Here is a 21,221-nt window from a genome sequence, read left to right on the forward strand (position 1 = left end):
TTAATTGTTTGGGGTTTGTTTTTGTAAGTCTTTTCGTTCTCTTGTGTTTCCTGCCTAGAGAAGTTCCTTTAGCATTTGTTGTACAGCTGGTTTGGTGGTGCTGAATTCTCTGAACTTTTGCTTTTCCTTAAAGCTTTTGATTTCTCTGTAGAATCTGAGATCCATTTTATTTTGAATTTTATTTTATTTACTTATTATACATCAGGTTCTTATTTGTTATCTATTTTATACATATTAGTGTATATATGTCAATCCCTATCTCCCAGTTCATCCTACCATCCCCCCACCCCCACCACTTTCCCCGCTTGGTGTCCATACATTTGTTCTCTACATCTGTGTCTATTTCTGCCCTGCACATTGGTTCATCTGTAACATTTTCTAGGTTCCACATATATGCATTAATATACAATATTTGTTTTTCTCTTTCTGACTTACATCACTCTGTATTACAATCTCTAGATCCATCCACGTCTCTACAAATGACCCAATTTCATTCCTTTCTATGGCTGAGTAATCTGAATGAGATTCTTGCTGGGTAAAGTAATCTTGGTTGTAGGTTTTTCCCTTTCACCACTTTAAATATATCTTGCCACTCCCTTCTGGCCTGTTGAATTTCTTCTGAAAGATCAGCTGTTAACCTTATGGGGATACCTTTCTATGTTATTTGTTGCTTTTCCCTTGCTGCTTTTAATATTTTTTCTTGTGTTTAATTTTTGTTAGTTTGATTAATATGTGTCTCAGCATGTTTCTCCTTGGATTTATCCTGTATGGGACTCTCTGTGCTTCCTGGACTTGATTAACTATTTCCTTTCCCATGTTGGGGAAGTTTTCAACTCTAATCTCTTCGAATATTTTCTCAGACCCTTTCCTTTTTTCTTCTTCTTCTGGGACACCTATAATGTTGGCACACTTAATGCTGTCCTAGAGGTCTCTGAGACTGTCCTCCATTCTTTTCATTCTTTTTTCTTTATTCTGCTCTGTGGCAGTTATTTCCACCATTTTATCTTCCATCTCACTTATCTGTTCTTCTGCCTCAGTTATTCTGCCATTGATTCGTTCTAGAGTATTTTAAATTATAGTTATTGTGTTGTTCATTACTGTTTGTTTGCTCTTTAGTTCTTCTAGTTCCTTTTTAAACGTTTCTTGTATTTTCTCTATTCTATTTCTGAGATTTTGGATCATCTTTACTATCATCACTCTGAATTCTTTTTCAGGTAGTTTGCCTATTTCCTCTTCATTCATTTGGTCTTGTGGGTTTTTATCGTGCTCCTTTACCTGTAAGAAATTTCTCTGTCTTCTCATTTTGTTTAATTTACAGTATTTAAGGTCTCCTTTCCCCAGACTGCAGGGTTGTATGTAGTTCCTCTTGCTTCAGTTCTCTGCCCTCGGTAGTGGGTTGGTCCATTGTCTTGTGTAGGCTTCCTGATGGGAGGGATTGGTGCCTATGTTCTGATGGGTGGAGTTGAGTCTTTTTCCTCTGATGAGCAGGGCCATGTCAGGTGATGTGTTTTTGGTGTGTCTATGAGCTTAGTATGACTTTAGGTAGTCTGTGTGACAATGGGTGGTCTTGTGTTCCTGTCTTGTTTGTTGTTTGGTGTGAGACGTCCATTGCTGGAAGCTGCTGGCAGTTGGTTGGAGCTGAGTCTTGGATTCAGATAGAGGTCTCTGTGAGAGCTCTTGGTAATTAATCTTCCCTGGGACAGGGAATTCTCTAGTGGTCCAGCATCCTGGACTCGGTGCTCCCACCCTAGAGCCTCAGGCCCGACATCTGGTCAAGGGACCAAGACCCCACAAGTCACTCGTCCTGACAATAAATGTAATTTAAAAGACTAACAAAACCCCAGACAAATGGTGAAAAGTAAAATAAAACAAACAGAAACAGAAACAAGGAAACACGCACACACACAAAAGAAACAAAAACAGAACCAAACAAAACAAAAAGCAAGAGAACAAGCAGACAAACAAAAGAACCCAAGCACAAAATGGAGCAATTAAGAAGAAAGCTGACAAAAACACAAAACCAAAACACAAAAGCAAAGCAGAGTGCCAAGTGAAGAATGAAGCAAAGAAACAAAACAAACCAACAAAAATGATTAAAAAATAAAAAGAAAAGAAAAAGGGGAAAGAAGACAGAACAACAGAAAGGCAATGTAGAAACAGAAATATAAAAAAAATAAATAAAATGCAAAATTAAAGGAAAAAAAAAGACAAACAAAACCCCCGAGAAATGGTAAAAACAAAATCAAATAAACAAAAACAGAGACAAGGAAACGCACACATGTAAAAGAAACAAACACAGAGCCAAATAAAACAGAAAGCAAGAGAACAACCAGACAAATAGAAGAGCTCAAAAATGAAATCAAACAATTAGGATTAAAGTTAACAGAAACACATAACCTAAAAACAAAACCAAAGCAGTGTGCCAACTGAAGAATGAAGCAAGGAAACAGAACAAACCAATAAAAATTATTTTTAAAAAAATAATAAAATGAAATAAAAAGGGAAAAATCACAGGACAACAGAAAAGCAAAGAAGAAATGGAAATATTTAAAATATATATATACATATATATACTGAAGAAAAAAGAAAAAATAAGGGAAAAGAACACAGAACCACAGAAAAGCAAAGTAAAAATAGGATGTATAAAGAAAATTTTAAAAATATGTTATGAAACATGGAGATCCCAAGAGACTAAATTAAAAAAAGAAAAACAACAAAAACTCCACCACCAAATAAACAAACAAAGAAAAACCAAAAAAAAAAAAAAGCTGGAACCAACAACAGAACAAATTGAAACATAATAAAATTAATAGTAATAATTATGTTTCCCTGGGGTCTCCGCTGTGTCCTTGCACATGCCATGAGCCACAACCCACCTCCACCTCCCGAAGAGGCTCTCCTGTGCCTCTGGGCTGGTCTCTGGATGTGCTGTGGGCCCTGTGGGGACTACTCAGGCTCCGATCTGGTCCAATTCTTGTATGTGCTTACCCCAAAAGTCCACAGCTGCGAGAGCTAGACCGTTTTCACTTGTGGGAACACTCACTGTCTACTCAGATATTCCATAGATGCAGGGTCTACCTAGATGATCACGGGTATTTAATTTGCAGCTTGCACAGCTGATGGAAAGATTTTTGATCTTCTTCCTTAGTCACCCCATCCAGCTTTGGTTTTATCCCCACCTCTGTGTGTGGTCCACCAACAGGAGTCTGGTCCTGAGGCTGCCTTGGAGCCCTTGGGTCTATCCCTGTGAGGACCAGGCACAGAGGTGGTATGACTGCTTGGATCACAGGAGTCCCAGTGGTGCCAAATGCCCCCACTCATTCTTATATCCCTCTCTTCAGTTGCAAGGGAATGGGAGAGGTCTCTCAGGACCAAACTGATCCTAGATTCTTGTTTTCTTCCTCACCCCAATCTCTGCCTCAGGGACCTCTCTCAAGTAATAATTTTCTCTTTTACTCATATATTCAATCTCTCCCTCAGTACTGGCTCTTAATCTGTAGCATACAACCATGATAATTTAATTCAAAAGCAAAATATACTCTCAACTCCCTCTAGTTATCAGTTTATTTCTCTCCACATCACTGCTAACTCAAAGAACCATTGGTGGCTTTTGGTGCTACATCGTCACTCAATAAGCATTCATTTGACCAATATTTATTGAGCATCTAAAATGTACCAATTATTTACTGTTATGGGCTGAATATTTGTTGTCTCCCCAGCATTCAATGTGATGGTATAGGAGATGGGGCCTTTGGTAGGTAATTAGGGATATATGAGAATGGGATCATGAGGGTAGGGCCCTCATGATGGGATTAGTACCCTTATAAGAAAAGAAAGAGAGAGCAGAGCTCTCACTCTCTCTCTCCACTGATAGGAGAACATAGAGAGAATTTGGCTATCTACAAGCCAAGAAAAGAGGCCTCACAATGAAACCTACCTTACTGGTACCTTGATCTTAGACGTCCCAGTCTCCAAGTCTGTGAGAAATAAATTTCTATTGTTTAAGCCACTCAGTATTTTGTTATGGAAGTCCAAGCAAAGGCAATTACTAATCTCTAAGGATACACAGTGAATAAGATATAGCCACTGCCTCAGAGTCTGTAGTTTAGTAAATTCACATATTTATTCCTCAACCCATTGCAAATTGGTGATTCCTTCTTCTACCACACTCTCACAGAAACAGCCTTATTAAGGTCATTGATGGTCTCCCAAATGTTAGAGCCATTGGACACATTTCAATCTCTTTTTTTTCTGGCATCTGTGGCATTGAGACTTGTGGCATTGTTAACAGCTCCTACTTAATTGTGAGTTTCTGCTCTCAGTGTTTCTAGGACCCCATTCTCTTTTATCTTTGTTGCTGACTCTCTGGGCCCCATCGTCTCATGTCTCCTTCAAAGGCTTCTTTTCCTTGGGCCTCCCCAGCATTCTATGCTTAGCTCTCATCTCATTCTGTCACTGACCAGGGTTCTTGGCCTTCCTTAATCAATAGAAATTGATGAGAGGACAGATAAGAAATTCAGGCAAGGCTTTATTGGGGTCCCTGCTACAGCAGGGAGGAGAAAAACAAGTAACAAGTTCCCTTGTTCGCTTCCTGAGGCGGGGCCAGCTGGTTCTTTATATGGGGTGAGGGTAGGAGTGGGCCCAGAGATGGGCTAAAGGGGTGGCTTAGGTGGTTTGCCCACCCCTTTGGTGGTGTTGTGTGCAGGGGGCATGCTTTTGCTCTTGACACCCTGCTTTTGCTCCCGGCTCTTCAGAAGTAGCAGTTGGGTTTTTGGTCTCTTTGTATCTCATTGTCCATAATTTGCCCCAACTGCACATGCATGCAGTTAATTTTAGTCCCTTATAGTTTCTTTGTATTTTGTTGCTTGAGGAGACGTGTGTCCAGGTGCAAGCACTGCAGCAAAGGGTCCCGGGTCCCAGGTCCCAGCCTGTCTCAATACTACGCAATAGACATGGGCAATCTCATATATTGGCAGTATTTTCCTTCTAACAATAGCATGGTGACTTTGAAATTCTACTTCTGATCCAGGTTGTTCTTATGACCTCTATCAGATCCTCATAGTCAATTGCCTATTGAATACCTCCATGTGGATAGTCCACAGACTTGTCAAATTCAACATGTGTGAAGATGAATTGGTCATCTTTCCCCCCAAGTCTCTACTCCTCCATTCCCTTTCTTAGTGAATGGTCATCACTCCTATCTACCTAAGCCAGAAACTAAGGGGTAATCTTTGACTATTCTTCATCCATGTCTCCCTCACACCCAAACAATTATCAATTTTTATCTATCGAACCTCAAATATATTTCCATATATCTATTTTGTCCTCTCAATTTTTTTGCCTGCCAGACTCAAGGGATCTTAGTTTTCCTTTCTTTATTCTTGCCTTCCTCTAATCCATTCTCTTCATACTGCCACCAGATTAATTGTCCTCAAATGAAAATTTTCTTATGTCACTACCCAGCCTAAAATCCTTTAAGGGTTCCATTGCCTTCATGATTAAAAGTAAGGCCCCTGAGCTGACTATGAGGTCCTGTATGGCCATCTCTCATCTGCCTGTCCTGTCTCATTTTTTTACATTCCCTCCCTCTTGCCACCTCAAGCTTCAGTCAACTACAGTATTTCTTGTCCCCAGAAATTGACATGTTCTTTTACCTCTTTGCCTTAACCCTGGAACATTCTGTCTCTCCTCCTTGTCTAAACTCCTCCTCACCTCGGAAGGCTGAGATCAGGATCTGTTTGCTCTTATCTACCTCTGAATTTGTTACCCCTACTGCGTATTCCCATAGCCCTCTCCAATCACCTCCCTCATGGCATGTTATCACCTATGGAGATGGTATATTTATGTGCCTGTCACCCTCACCAAATAGTGAATTCCTCAAGAGAAGAGACCCACTCTTATTTATTTTTTCACCTATAGCTGGAACAGTACCTACATGCAATAGGGACCAGTGACTATTTTTGGAAAAAATTTACAGAGGGTTTAGGAAAGGGGAGTGGTGAAAGTACAAAGAGATTTGACTACTGACTGTGCTATAAACTCAACACAGAGCTTGGTGCAAGGAATTGCTTCTATTTCCTTATCCAGAGAGGTTATTTGTAATAGCAATAGAGACATAGCTACTCCCTTGAGAAGGACTCACAGTAAAGTCTTTGAAAAACCTACAGGTGTCTGAATCACCAAGCACTAGGCGTTGCCATTTATATAGGCAAAGAACACCATTAGAGGTAATTCTGGGGGATTTGTCTTAAGTCGTTCCTCCTTTAGGACAAATTTGTGTATGTATCAATACTTTTGCTTTATCCATAACAATTTTGAAAAATATCCTCAAATGATTGGATAAAGGGGGCAAGACATAAAGTAGAGCTCTTTATTTGGAAAATAAGCAGAGTAAAGGAATTGAGAATGATGAAACAAAGAAGCCAAAAAGAGATAAATGAAAAATAATCATGGAAACGTCACATATACAAACCCAAATAATCTGAAACTTTAGTCAGATCTTTTCCTTATACCAGAGGAACTGGGGAAGCATAAACCAACATTTTCTTCAATTAATTTCTCCAGTATGCATGTAATTCCAGAATGATAAATGAGTTCTCTGCTTTGATAAGTGGTGAGAAATTATGGGGACTGACATTGCCCAGAAAGTGGTACAGATAAAATTGTTGGGCCCTAGATAGTGGGGACTTGGGGCACAGATCATTGACAAGTGGTGTATTACTAGTTAATTGAAACTCCAAGGAGTCATAAATCGTGATTCCTAATATCCTGTATTATCATAAAAGTACATATGCATATGAATAAGTATGGTTGTTTCAAATATAAATACATAATCTCAAAAACAATCCCACAAAGTCGTATGTGTGGAACTGGGACTCAACTTCTGTTTAATAAGTTACACATTTTAACCTCCTTTAATCATTACTCTTAGAGAAGGTCATTGAATTGCTCAACATCACACAGGGAGCAAAAGTGGTGAATCTGGAATATGAACCCAGATCTTTTAATTCCACATCTAAAGTTTTTACTAGAACTCCACAACCTTCTTAAAATCTCTAGGGAAAAATCCTCCCCCCACCAAAATCCTGTTCTGAAAATAGAATAATATCCTATCACTTTAAATAAAATAGTTTCTTTTAAAATAGAATACACACACAGATAATAATAGTACCAGAAATTTAATACTCACTACCATACACACATTTCCTCTACTCTAGAAAAAAAATCAACCATTTTAATTATCTATGTTTTCTTCTATTCTCTGTCAATAGGAATACATAATTTAATAAGAATATAGTTTCTTAAATAAAGTTTAGATGACATCAATGATTTAGATATATCAATTCAAATATATTTTTAAATACTATAAGCACATGTTTTAACAGATTTCTTCGGAAAATGTTTCCTTAACTTTTATGATAATGCTAGAAATAAAAGGAACACTTACAGTTTGTCGAAATGCAATAAATTTCCCAGGTTAAAATTATATATTAAGTATCAGTGGTATGCCAGATACCTTTTCTTATATCAATATATAAAGCATTTGTATTTTTGTAGCAAAATTAGCTTCTTAAGATGTCAGAAATATCCATTTTATTTACAAATACACTTTTTTTTTTTTTTTTTTTTTTTTTGCGGTACACGGGCCTCTCACTGTTGCGGCCTCTCCCGTTGCGGAGCACAGGCTCCAGACGCGCAGGCTCAGCGGCCATGGCTAATGAGCCCAGCCGATCCACGGCACGTGGGAATGAATATACTTTTGATGCACAGGAATATTCTCCCCTTCTTAATAACACGTTTATCACAATAATAGGAGGAACTTCTGTTACCAAGTCCAAGATTGTTCTGCCAGCCACATGACAGGCCAATAAATTGGGAGACAAGGCTTTGGGGCAAGGAATTAATGGATTTATCTGGAAAGCCAGGAGTCTGAGAAGATGGCAGACTAATGTCTTAGAGAACCATCTTGTTTCTGGGGTCTGGATGCTAGTTTATTTTATAGAACAAAGAGGGGGGAGGTGAGGAGGTAAAGTTAAAAGGCCATAAGTTGTTGCAATTATTTCCTGATTTCAGCCAGACTCTGGGAAAGGATGTGTTAATTTCTTCTTTCCTGCAGCCATTTGACAAGTGGGCTGCATCAGGATGTTGTGAGCAGAACAAAGGTATTTTGGTTTAACATTCAGGCATGGGAGCAGGGTTCTGGATATGGACCATTATGTATATTTTCAGCTATTGGCAGCATCCCTTTAGTGATTAACTTGTAGCAAAAGCAGTAGAATACAAAGGTTAAAGTAAAAGAAACAGGTCTAATATGAAGTCAGATTTCTTATTCCCTGTTATACTTCTAAAGAGTTTTTTTATCTGAGAAAGTCAAAGAACTTTCAGACTATAGGCCATTATGCCTAAATACTGTTAGTGGGGACAAACTAGGAGTAAAACTAGGAGTAAAAAGTTTAGAGAAGTGGGCTATCTGGGCTTTACTGAGCTCTATCCTCTGCAGCTGAGCCACTGATGAAAGAAACCCAAGCAAATTGCTCATCAAAACTCCACTTTATAGTCATTAGCTGTAAAGTGGAAGTCACAGTAGTTTCCAGGAAGAATTTATTTAGGAATTAAGTTTTCATCAAGACCAGCTGTAGGCTTTAACATATAGAACTACTGACATCACATTTGCTGCCTGGTTTGAGAATTTGAGGATTATGCTCTGGATAAAAGAGATTCTAGGATTATGGAGAATTTTTTTCCAATTTATCATGACTCTTTTTATATATTTATTTATTTGGCCTTGTTGGGTCTTAGTTGTGGCACACGGGATCTTCATTGCAGCATGCAGAATATTTCATTGTGGTATGCAGCCTCTCTCTAGTTGTGGTGCTTGAGCTCTACAGCACACAGACTCAGTAGTTGCAGTGTGAGGGCTTAGTTGCCCGGTGGCATGAAGGATCTGAGTTCCCCAATCAGGGATGGAACTCATGTCCCCTGCATTAGAAGGTGGATTCTTAACCACTGGACCACCAGGGAAGTCCCTATCATGGCTCTTTCAGGCTGTCTTTTAGCGACTTGAAGATCTAGGCAAAAGAGTTCATTTTCTTCTTCTTTAAGCCAATTAGAAAACATTAAAAACCGTTGAAGGATCTAAGAGGCTATTTAGTTCAATATATTATATTAAGGTGAGGAGACTGAGGCCCAGAGAGTTTAAGGGCTGGGCCCAGCTGCAGGTCCTGGATCAGATGCCAGCCTCCCAAGGTCCTATTCAGTTCTCTTTCCATTAAGGTGGGACCAAGAATGGTGCCTGCATATTTGTTATGAAAACAACAAACAAAAATGATTTTTTCATTTTCACCCCTTTATTTTCCTTCTTCTTTCTGCAGCTCCGTTTTGTTGAAGATCTTCAGACAATTCAAATGTTCAAGATTTTAAGATATGAAAAGAAACTGGCCAAAATGTGCTTTTTCATGATATTTGCCTTTCTGATCTTTTGGATGCCTTATATTGTGATTTGTTTCTTGGTGTTTAATGGTTATGGACACCTGTTCACTCCTACAATAATATCTACTGTTTGATATCTCTTTGCTAAATCAAGCACTGTGTATAATCCAGTTATCTATATCTTCATGATCAGAAAGGTAAGCTTTGTAATTAACTGATCATTTTCACCATGTTGGTGGGGTTGTTGGAAAATATAATACTTTTACAGAGATTATTCATAGCAGCTTCAAGGATAAAAACCTAAATCAAGCATTTTATAGGAAAGTAGAGGGTTTAAGAAGAAATGTAGAATATTCCCAGAGAAATAATAACAATTCTAAGACCTACCAATGGAGGTTTGCACTTGTTAGGTAAAATTGTATTAAAATCAGTATTTAATACATCAGAAAACATTTTATGTTTAGTAATAATAACTACAATCAAAGTTAATAATTTATTTAAAATTCTTACTGCACTATGCAGATTGTATCAATTATCTTTACAAAACTCCATGAAATAGGCACTAATAGTATCTTATTTATGGATTATGAGACAGGTTCAGAGAAGTAAAAGAAGTTGTTTGCTTCAGGACGTGTTGGTGTCTGGATTTGAACCTGGTTTGCTGTTGTATATTTTCACCAACTGATTTGTAATCTTGATCCAAAAAAAAAAAATCTTAACCTAATTAAAGGAATATTAGTGAGTACACTAAGCTGTAAACTCTACCAGGAAGGATCTTGTCTGTCTCTGCTGCCCATAATATCCCCAGATTGTAGCACAAATTGCCTCACCTCATAGGGGCTCATTGAATATTTATGGAATGAATTAATGTTCAAAATCCCTTAAGGAAACACATCTAGCTGCCTGCTTGGAAGATTCATGCAACTTGAATCTATGGCTATTATAAGGTATTGAAAGAGACCTATGTGGTAAAGTTAATAAGAATTATAATAAATAAAAGACATTAAACTCCAGGCTTAAGTAGATCTGAGCATTACCACCTAACTCCACGTCAGCTAACAAATAAAAAAGAACAACCCAAATTAAATTTACCTAATTTTCTTGAATGTCAATCCAAACCTTTACTTAATATTCAACTTTATTTTCTCCCTGCCCAGTTTCGAAGAGCCCTTTTGCAGCTCCTATGTTTCCGACTGCAGAGATGCCAGTGACCAGCTAAAGATCTACCAGCAGTTGGGAGTGAAATGCAAATCCAACTCATTGTGATGCCACAGAAAGATAGGGACAGACCAAAGAAAAAACTGACTTTTAACTCTTCTTCCATCATTTTTGTCATCACTAATGATGAATCACTATCAGTTGACGGTGAGAGAACCAGTGGGTCATAGGTCGATGTAATCCAAGTTTGTCCTTTATAGGAAAGAATAATGGTAATGAAAGATGGGGCTTTAAATCAGATACCACATTTAGACTACCATTAAAAGAACTGTTTTGGAATCCCCATTCTATGTAATATCAATAGAACTTTTGTGGTCCAACAGGAAATCTGAATTGCTCTCTGGCCTCAAGGAGTAACTGAGCAAGACAATTTCTTTTAATTCAACGGGTGCTTTGTATAATGAAAAACGACTTGCACAAGGTGGGCATCAGGCACCATCAACTTCTAACATATTGGAAGTTTTCACTTCAAATATATATTTTTAAAAGACTGTATTTTCCAAGGCACATAACACATTTCTCAAAAATACTTAGCTCTTAAAATAACTTTGTCTCATACACTTGTGTGAAATAGCTAGAAAATCTTTAATTTTCTGTAGTGTTGGGTCCTATTCAGTGTCATGTCAAATGTTTGCTCAATCAAATTTATCAAAGAGACAATTCTTAGGATGAAAAAGAAAATCAATTCCTTAACTTTATGTGAAACAAAAGACTATTGCTCTATGTATAATATGATAAAGAGGAGCTTCAGACCAATATGCTACTGAGCAAGCTCTAGAAGATACCATTAAAAAGAAACACAGGAAAGAAAATAGAATGTCAAGGTGGTCAAGGTTTATTGGTAATCATACATTAGCAGATGATGTACATGGTGAAGCTGATGTTAATGGCAGATAGGTATCTCCATCTATTTCATTTCAAATATGAACATGGCAGGCTTAGCCCCTCCTTCTAGTAATTTCCCACAATTTTGCCAAGAATTCTATTGAGAGATTTAGAAAAGGAGTTCCAGCAAAAAACAAACAAACCTACATTTTAAGAGGGATGAAAATAAGTGTAAAACTGTATTCACAAAATGTGAATATTAAATAAAAATCTTTATTGATCTTCAGTCAATACACTGGATAAATAATGGTCAGTGTTAGTGAAGAGACCATTTTTCCATGAGTCATTATTTAGTCTAAACATGGATTATTAGGACTCAAGAATTTCCTTGACAATATAGGCAAGAAAGTGAATCATTTTATTTCCTAATTTTTATTTCTTACATGACTGTTCTACTAGTGTTGCATCTTCATAATTAATCACATTTGAAAGACTTCTAAATGATTCAGTTGGCCTATTGAAGAAGGAAGAAGCAAGAAAAAAGTTTCACTAAATGAACATTTAAACATCAAGTTTGTTGCTAGTTTTGTAGCATATAGTTCAAGAATGTTAGTAAATTGCTTCTGAAATGGAATAAAATATGGCTTCATATTTCTATGAAAATTGTCTCCCCTTGTTTCCTTTCCACTCTTTTATGTATATAGATATTTAGTTTATAAATAAAGCTCTTCCTATCCTTCACTTAGTGTGGCTTTAATAGCCTTTTAAAAAAAATCCTTAGAAGGTAATATTGCCTTTTGAAGACTGGGAAATAAAATCAATTCATTTTGAACTCTCTCGAAAGCCCCCCAATCCCTCATTTACACTTCTAGTTTTAGCAAGAAAATCTGAGCCCTGTGCTTAGGTAAGTTCCATCCAGGTAATGAAAAATGCAGTTAATATATTAGGCAAATTGCAACTTTTAGTCCCAGATGTTAAGTCAATCCTATCATGACTTCTATTATGTCCTTTAAAGAAAAGGGTGATCAGTGACTTCATTGAGGTCTCTAGGGCCTTACTTTTTGAGACGTGAAAGAGATCTTAGTCACTGCACTTTTATATTTAGAATGATCTGACCTAAGCATAGTGCTGTGGGGAAGCTGAGTTTTACTTAAAGTGGTGGGTTATTTTTTCAATAATTTCAGTGAGCTCACAGAGAAATTCTACATTGAATTTATAAGCTGATAAATATCTTCTATTAGTGAATTAAATATGATGATGGAAACATGATTTTAATCCTGTTTTGGTTACAGAGAAATCTAATATTTGCTACTTCAGGATCTTTTTATCACTTTCTAATGACATTGGGAATTTGTTCTAGTGACTCCAGGGAGTTTACAGGGAGACATGCCCTGTATTCTGGAAGTAAGTGACCCAGTCCCATGGTCTTCTCAAGTAGTCCAGGGGTCTCAGTGACTTGGAACGCATAAGTAGGTAAGTACCACTGACAGCTATCAGTGTTCCAAAGAAAAAGAGTCCTTTGTTTATCACCTGTAAAAAAAGAGCAAGAAATTTCACTTTATTTGTGCAGTGATTAAAATCTTTCAAGTAGACTTCATTTTTAAATGATGTTTTATACAATTTCCTCTTTGTTCTTTAAACTGAAACAGTGACGTAATTGCATGACCACTAGGTGAAGTCCTGAAATATCTGGCAAGGTCAAGAATTTGGAACTTCCTGCCTCCCTTTCTCCCTCCTCTCTCTCTTCCCAGAAACTCCTGAATCTATGTGTCTGTATAAAGAATTCTTAACAGTTAACCTTTGTCCAGCCATAAAAAAAATTCACAGTTGAAAAAAAAAATAACTGTTAACTCTGTCTTGAAAGAAGCCACAAATGATTCAGTCATTGCTCAGACCCTGCACAAAGTGTCCCTGAGAAGAGTGATGGGTTCATTGGCCTCTGTGACTTGGAAGACACACATTCAAAGACTTAAACATGCACCTTCACCACCTACAGTCTATCAACCGCACGAGCTGAGGTTCAGTCTAGTCTGGGTTGCGTGCACTCTCGTATCATCCTGGTCTCTTTCACTGCACTTATTGTCCTGCATTCTAACTGCCTGTCACTGTCTCTTTCCCCTTTGGACTTTTAGTTCCTTGAAGGCAGGGACCTTATTTTATTCACCTCTGTATGAATAAATCTTGATTCATTCCAATCTAGCCTCTAAATCTTTCTAAAATCCACACCTGAGACTATGAGCTGCCTTTGTCTTCCTGTTTCCCTCAAAATAATATTCAAGATGTTTCAGGTCCTACTTACTGTTCCAGCTCCACCTCTAGCCATTTTCACACATATGTGCTTCTTCCAGGTCCACTGAAATACTTGCCATTCCCATTCTGAACATGTGAGAGGTTTCTTCAACCTCCACGCCCCCCTCCCTATGCCCATGCCCATTCCCCACCAGGGCAGTGCCTCTTCACTGCAGGTGTCCATTTCCCCCACTAGTCTCTGAGCTATGCAAAGAGTAGGGGCTGCTTTATGTTCATCACCATGCCCAGCTCAATGTTTACATACTATTTGTTTAGTGAGTGAAGTTGTAAAGTTTCCACAGTGGAAGATCAGGAATCTGAATCTCCATTTAATGGCATCTGTGAGTCAACTGCCCAAAATTAATGTGAAATAGCATTACACTGGAATTAGACTGTGTTTTATAAGTGATTTGCTTCTGTCCAGTTTTGTAAATTAAACCCATAGGAGTATTGCATGAAGCAAAAGTCAATTGCTAAATAAAAGGTCACATTGATAAAATAAAGTAGAAAGTTTAGAAATATTAGCATTAATTTCTTTTTTGAATTTCTTCTCCTCAGGGATTGCCTCTTTTTGTAATTTTGTTCATTAGGCATTCTGCCACCTGTGTATCCAGGACATTTTTTAATTTGAAAGGCAAACACCTAGTGTCTGTCACATTATTTCCATATTTGCCTGAGGTAAACATAACCATAACACTGTGAAATTCAACACATCAGATTAAAAATAAATGTAATCTGTTCCAACCTTTTTTTGCCAATGCCAGCGCAGCACTGCCTCATGGTATCTTATTCTGGAAAAGGTGACCTGTAAGAAAGTTTAAAAAGTATTCTTGTGTATTCTTTAATGGCTAAACAGAAGATTAAAATGAGGAAAAGTCTTAAATCCAGACCTTACCATGGTGTAAAGAGGGATAAAGGTAGATGGCATAATAGCATGAAGAAATCTCTCTATGTTCTTTTGGAAGAGGAACCACCTTGAGTTGACGTGTGCTCGCATCTGCAATAATGTAAGGAGTCTCAAAGAATACCTTGAACAAAGTACCTTTAATTGTTTTCTGCAACTTTATCACTCTTTATTCCCATTCACCACAAAGCCAGACTGAAGGTAGTCAAATAAATTCTTATTTTCAATTCTTCTCAGTCATTTCCAATCCTTTTCAGTCAATGTCAGAGAACAATAACTTGAAAAGGTAGAGCAATTATGGAAAACCTGTTAGAGAACTCTATTTTGCATGGGGGCCAACTCTATTTCAGTAAGAGTCTGTTTGTATGGATCTGTGAGTAGTCTGTGAGCCCAAAGACTTGACTAACTTCTGTTACTTCCTGGTCAGTTTGGAACATTATTTATGGCAAGAAGAGATCTGTTTAAAACTAGGCCTGTCTTGATATACTCCATATTCAGGATAAACATTACATTGTAGTTGTCTTGTTTTCAAAGACAAGGCAAAATACATCAGTGAGACTTCCAGTATCTTATAGAACTTCCTTCACCACATATGAAACAATTCTGCTTGAGTTGAAGTCTATTTTATTTCTTTCTGTCTTCAGGAGAGATGGAAAACAACTATACTCTTTTTAAAATTTTTATCTTGTAAATTTTTTCATTTGATTATTTAAAAACTATAACCACAACCATTTACTGTGAGCTTTTCATGTGACTGGCTTAAAATGGAATTGTGTTTTTCTTCTGAGTAGTAACCTACTGACTATGAATTTCTTTGGTATTACATATTTCTTTCAGTGCAAAAAACCCCAAAGGATTTCAGTGTTAATTTAAGTTTGCAGCTTATAATGTTAAGAATGGAAAGGTTATTTAATGTCTCTTAAATTTTCCAAATATGTTAACTCATATCAAAAATAATTTTTCATTAAAATAGCATATTAGTACCTCTACTAAATGTCTAAGCCTTGAGCCTATGAATTATCAGATATTGAAACCAGACATTTTGTCTTTTTTGTTACCTCCTAAATGTCCCTGAAATGTAGATGGAGGTGATGTGTGTGGGTCATTATCACTGTCTTTATAGTCAAAGTTCAACTATGTGTAAGGAATGCTCTGTGTGTGTGTGTGTGTGTATGTGTGTGTGTGTATGTTTTCTCTTGGCACCTATTCTTATGCAGCATGCATGAGACGGGGATCAAAGAAACATTAAAGCAAAGAATGTTTATTAGAATGTCAGTGCATGATCTCATTGAATAGAACCAAACATTCTCACTTGCCTCTATGTAATTGTACATGGATAGGTCTGAAATTGCATGGTCATCTGGAATTCTTAATCTTGAGAATTCAGGAAGGCACATACCTAGAAACCAAGTTAAATAATATATCTTTTCCAAAACAGTCTGTAAACAATGTGCTTGACTCTACACAGTTCAAATGAAATGGTGTATTCTCTATCAGTGGTCTCTACTAACCTTTTAAAACTCTGGACAACAGGACTGTATGACCAACAATCTATGAATACTGAGCAATAACACAGGGGCATTTCCCATTACCTATGATTTAATAAAACTTATGATAAAGTTGTTATAATATATACTAGATTAGTGAATCATTATTTTTATTTCACAAATGGAAAGCAGTTCATATAAATGACTGTAAATGACCCCAAATCCTTAGAATTTGCTACTCTCCTTTTTGTTCTTCTTTGCTACCCCATATACATTTGTTTCATTTTACCTAAGCCACCTCATTAGCTTAAACATACCCTGTTATTCTGTTATCTCCCAGAGGCAGGACTCATGTTATATTCATGTTTGAAAACTTAACCTGGTATATGGTAAACACTGAATAAATATTTGATAAATTAATAACTAACTAATATAACTTCACAGGGCCAAACAACTCTAGTTCTGAGGAAGCCATTTCTGAAGTCAGAGAACATGGGTGCAAGTCCCAGCTTCACCACTTCTAGCTACTTGACTTTGGGCAAGTTACTTAACCATCTCTAAGCTTAAATTTCCTCAGTTGTAAAATAGAGACAAGAATAGTACCTATGCCCCATGTTTTTCATGAGATAATGTGATAAAAATCAGCAAGATACCCAACACATATTACATGTTCAGTGACGTTAGTTATTATTGTGATAATTTTTGTTCTATCTTCATTCTCTTGTAACTAAAACCAGTATTGACAGTATGGTCTGTTACATGAGCCCTCCGTCTGTCTCCACCATTGTCATTACATGCTAACCAATCACACAAAGGCTAAGAAGGGAGGAAACAAAATACTTCTGGATCCTGAGCATCTGAGTGAGATAACTGGGAAAGAAAGGAAGAAAACCAGAAGAAATTTACCCTGGAATCTATAATCTTTTCAGATTCAGACAGCACAGTGTTCACTGACTCCCTATAACACTATAAAAAAAATTTTCACTGTGAACTTACTTTGTTCCAGGCTTTTTTTTTTCTTTTTTTTTCTTGATGTATAGTTGATGTACAATATTATATGAGTTATGGGTGTACAACATAGTAATTCACAATTTTTAAAGGTTATACTCCATTTATAGTTATTATAAAATATTGGCTATATTCCCTGTGTTGTACAATATATCCTTGTAGCTTATTTATTTTATACCTCATAGTTTGTAACTCTTAATCCCCTTCCTCTATCTTGCCCCTCCCCCTACCCTTTTACCCACTGGCAGCCACTAGTTTGTAATCCGTGGGTTAGGCTTTTTTTAAAAAAAGCTTTCCACAAATCATTTGATTTAAACTTCACAACTCTCTGAAGTAGTATTATCCCCATTTTATTGATGGGAAAAAAAATCTGAGACTTTAAAAAGATAAAGTGACTTGTTCAAGGTCAAAGGGCTAATAAGTCAGCAAGTCAAGACTGGAATCTGGGTGTAGATTCAAAGCTGGTTCTCTAAGTCTATCCCTTACCTGAAACAGGTTTAAATTCAGAGGTGACCTTTGAGGACATGTAATGCTGAGAAGCAATAAAAGTTATCCAGTTTTCAGGCTATTATCTGCAATTTCTTTTACAGGTGAAAATTATGTACGTTTAATTTAACTTACTTTCAGAATTATACATAAAGTTTAAAACTTCAATACTTGTAAAATTAATATATTTCTGGAATTAATTTTAATCAAAAGGCAAATGGAAGTATCAGATGCAACCTTTGATAAGGCAAAAAGCAAGAAAATTCTGGAGCTTCTAAAAGTGTTTCTGAGGGCATGCTGTAGGGATTATAAGCATGGAGGTTAACTAGGCTGAGAGGGAGGGAAAGGAGTATATCTCTGCCAAACTTTGGTGCTCAGAACTTTTATCTTTGTATTGATCGATGCATAGACCTCCATGTAAAACTTAAAAGAAACTATTTTTTCCTCTCTGGGTGTTCCTTGTCTGATATGGGCAACAACAGTGGCATAGACTGTTAATAGAAAAATTTATAATCCTGAACAGGAAATATGCATCATGGTTTGTAATCTTCCAGGATCAGAAATAGGTGTACAATTAATCAGCAAGGCTAGTTCGTGTCCAGTTGAGAAATTTTACTTACTAAGGTCGTTATTGAATTTATCCATTAATTCATCAAATACCAAGCAGTCTTCAAATCCCTAAAACAAGAAAAAATAAACTGTAAATAATAAATACTTCTTAGCAATTTTGAATAGACTTTTCATTGGTGAGTATAATTCACAGAATGTTTACTCTCAACCAGCACATAACAGCCAAATAATCACACTTAGCATTGAATTCTGATTAAAAAGACAATTGACTGTATGTTTGATGGCTTTATCTTTGCCCGATTTACTCATATATATATATATATATAATTTAGAATATGATCAAAATTTTAAATTACTTGTAATTTTGACAATTCCTTTGCTTCTTCAAGAAGCAAAAATAATTATATTGTTCTACCATGAGCATTAGAATAATATTTAAACTATTCAGGGCTTTAAGATTCACATTTAGAGCAATTTAATGACAGGATAGAACTTTCATATTAACTTACTTTCTATAAGCCAAGATTAAAGCAAATTTTCAATCAACAAATCTACAAAATTAGTAAGGTACTATGCTAAATGAAGTAGGGAGAAGAAAATAAAAAGCTATGTTTCCCTGCATCCTAGGAATTCAAACTATGGTTTTAAGACAATATAAAAATATGTAAAGGTTAAGAAATAAAATATTTCTATATCAATTATACATATCATACCTGAAGCAAATAAATTTGTCAATTATATAGGCTGTTAATGCTATAGGAATTTAGAAATGAGAGATACCATATAGGGATGAGATAACACTCTTAAATTCTTTATTTAATTAATTCATTTATTCCTGGAGAATTCCTATGAGATAGGTATATTAAAATCCGAATTTTACAGATAAGGAAGTAGAAATAAGTTAGTTGCATGAGAACATATTCTAATAAATCATGAAGCCAGACTTTGAACCAGGGAGTTCTAATTATCCACTATACTAAAATTGATGTTTCCTTACTTTTTTAAAAATTTAAGTACAGTTGACTTACCATATTATATTTATTTCAGGTATACAACATAGTGATTTGATATTTTTATAGATTATAGTCCATATAAAGGTATTATAAAATATAGGCTATATATTCTGTGCTGTATATTACATCCTTGCATCTTATTTATTTTATGCCTCATAGTTTGTACCTCTTAATCCCCTTCCTCTATCTTGCCCCTCCCCCTACCCTTCTACCCACTGGTAACCACTAGTTTGTTCTCTATATCTGTGAGTCTGTTTCTGCTTTGTTATATTCGTTCATTTGCTTTATTTTTTAGATTCCACATATAAGTGAAAACGTACAGTATTTGTCTTTCTTTGTCTGACTTATTTCACTAACCATAATACCATCCAGGTCCATCCACGTTGTTGCAAATGGCAAAATTTTGTTCTTTTTTATGGTTGAGTAATATTCTGTTGTATATACATAGCACTTCTTTATCCATCCATTGTTAATGGACAGTTAGGTTGCTTCCATATCTTGGCTATTGTAAATAATGCTGATATGAACATGGGGTGTATATATCTTTTCAAATTAGCATTTTAATTTTCTTTGGATACATACCATGAGTGGAATTTCTGGACCATATGGTAGTTCTATTTTTAATTTTTTGAGGAACCTCCATACTGTTTTCCTTAGTGGCTGAACCAATTTACATTCCCACCAACACTACTAGAATTCCCTTTTCTCCACATCCTTGACAACACTTGTTCTTTGTTGTCTTTTTGATGATAGCCATTCTGACAACTATGAGATGATATCTCACGGTGGTTTTGATTTGTACTTCCTTGATGATTAGTGATGTTGAGCATCTTTTCATATGCCTGTTGGCCATCTGTATGTCTTCTTTGGAAAAATGCCTATTCAGGTCTTCTGCCCATTTTTTAAATTGGGTTGTTTGTTTTCTTGACATTGAGTTCCATGAGTTTTTATATATTTTTGATATTAACCCCTTATCAGACATTACATTTGCAAAGATCTCCCATTCAGTAGGTTGCCTTTTCCTTTTGTTGATGGTTTCCTACACTGTGCAAAACTTTTAAGTTTGATTAGGTTTCACTTGTTTGTTTTGCTTTTGTTTCTTTTGCTTGAGGAGACAGATCCAAAAAAGTATTACTAAGACCTATGTGAAAGCATTTCTTTTCTTCTAATAGTTTTATGGTTTCGTATCCTACACTTAAATCTTTAATCCATTTTGAGTGTATTTTTGGGTATAATAGGAGAAAATATTCTAATTTCATTCTTTTACATGTAGCTGTCCAGTTTTCCCAACACCACTTATTGAAGAGACTGTCTTTTCCCCATTGTATATTTTTGCCTCCTTTGCTGTAGATTAACTGACCATATCTGCATGGGTTTATTTCTGGGCTCGCTGTTCCATTGACCTATGTGTCTGTTTTTGTGTCATTACCATACTGTTTTGATGATTATAACTTTGTAGCATAGTCTGAATTTAGGGTCCATGATACCTCCAGCTTTGTTCTCTTTTCTCAAGATTGCTTTGTCTACTGAGGGTCTTTTGTAGTTCCTTACAAATTTTAGGATTTTTTTCTAGTTCTGTGAAAACTGTCGTGAATATTTTGATAAGAATTGCATTAAGTTTGTAGATTGCTTTGGGTAGTATGGACATTTTAACAATATTAATCCTTCCAATCTATGAATACAGGATATCTTTCCATTTATTTTTATCATCTTTAATTATCTTTATCAATGTCATAGTTTTCAGAGTATAAGTCTTTCACCTCCTTGGTTAAATTTATTTCTATGTGTTTTATTATTTTTGGTGCAATTCTAATATTGTTTTCTTGCTTTCACTTTCTAATAGTTCATTATTAGTGCATAGAAAAGCAACAGGTTTCTGTATATTAATCTTGTATCCTGCCACTTTACTGAATTCATTTATTAGTTCTAATATTTTTTTGGTGAAGACTTTAGGGTTTTCTATATATAATACGTCATCAGCAAATAGTGACA

The 21,221-nt window shown here is 36.0% G+C and overlaps 2 protein-coding genes across 2 annotated transcripts in view; one reads left to right on the forward strand and one right to left on the reverse strand.

Moving 5' to 3' along the window:
* The window catches only part of OPN3 (opsin 3), a gene marked incomplete at both ends in the record, with an annotated part of 58,251 nt that extends 47,404 nt beyond the window's left edge, over positions 1–10,847 (forward strand). Inside the window, 5 exon segments of the mRNA XM_082650589.1 lie at positions 9,372–9,560; positions 9,564–9,626; positions 10,587–10,637; positions 10,641–10,814; positions 10,818–10,847. Of these exon segments, the coding sequence (XP_082506715.1) occupies positions 9,372–9,560; positions 9,564–9,626; positions 10,587–10,637; positions 10,641–10,814; positions 10,818–10,847 (507 nt within the window).
* Positions 10,848–11,473: 626 nt separating this feature from the next.
* KMO (kynurenine 3-monooxygenase) overlaps positions 11,474–21,221 on the reverse strand; it is a 55,461-nt gene continuing 45,713 nt past the window's right edge. The window contains exons 11-15 of the mRNA XM_082658971.1: positions 18,267–18,324; positions 15,982–16,064; positions 14,657–14,758; positions 14,507–14,566; positions 11,474–13,002 (exon numbers count right to left, since the gene is read on the reverse strand). Coding sequence (XP_082515097.1) covers positions 12,847–13,002; positions 14,507–14,566; positions 14,657–14,758; positions 15,982–16,064; positions 18,267–18,324 — 459 coding nt within the window. The 3' untranslated portion in view covers positions 11,474–12,846. The remainder of the gene's footprint in view (positions 13,003–14,506; positions 14,567–14,656; positions 14,759–15,981; positions 16,065–18,266; positions 18,325–21,221) is intronic.

The sequence above is a fragment of the Grampus griseus genome, assembly GCF_964374135.1.
Source record: "Grampus griseus genome assembly, chromosome: 1".
Taxonomy (NCBI): domain Eukaryota; kingdom Metazoa; phylum Chordata; class Mammalia; order Artiodactyla; family Delphinidae; genus Grampus; species Grampus griseus.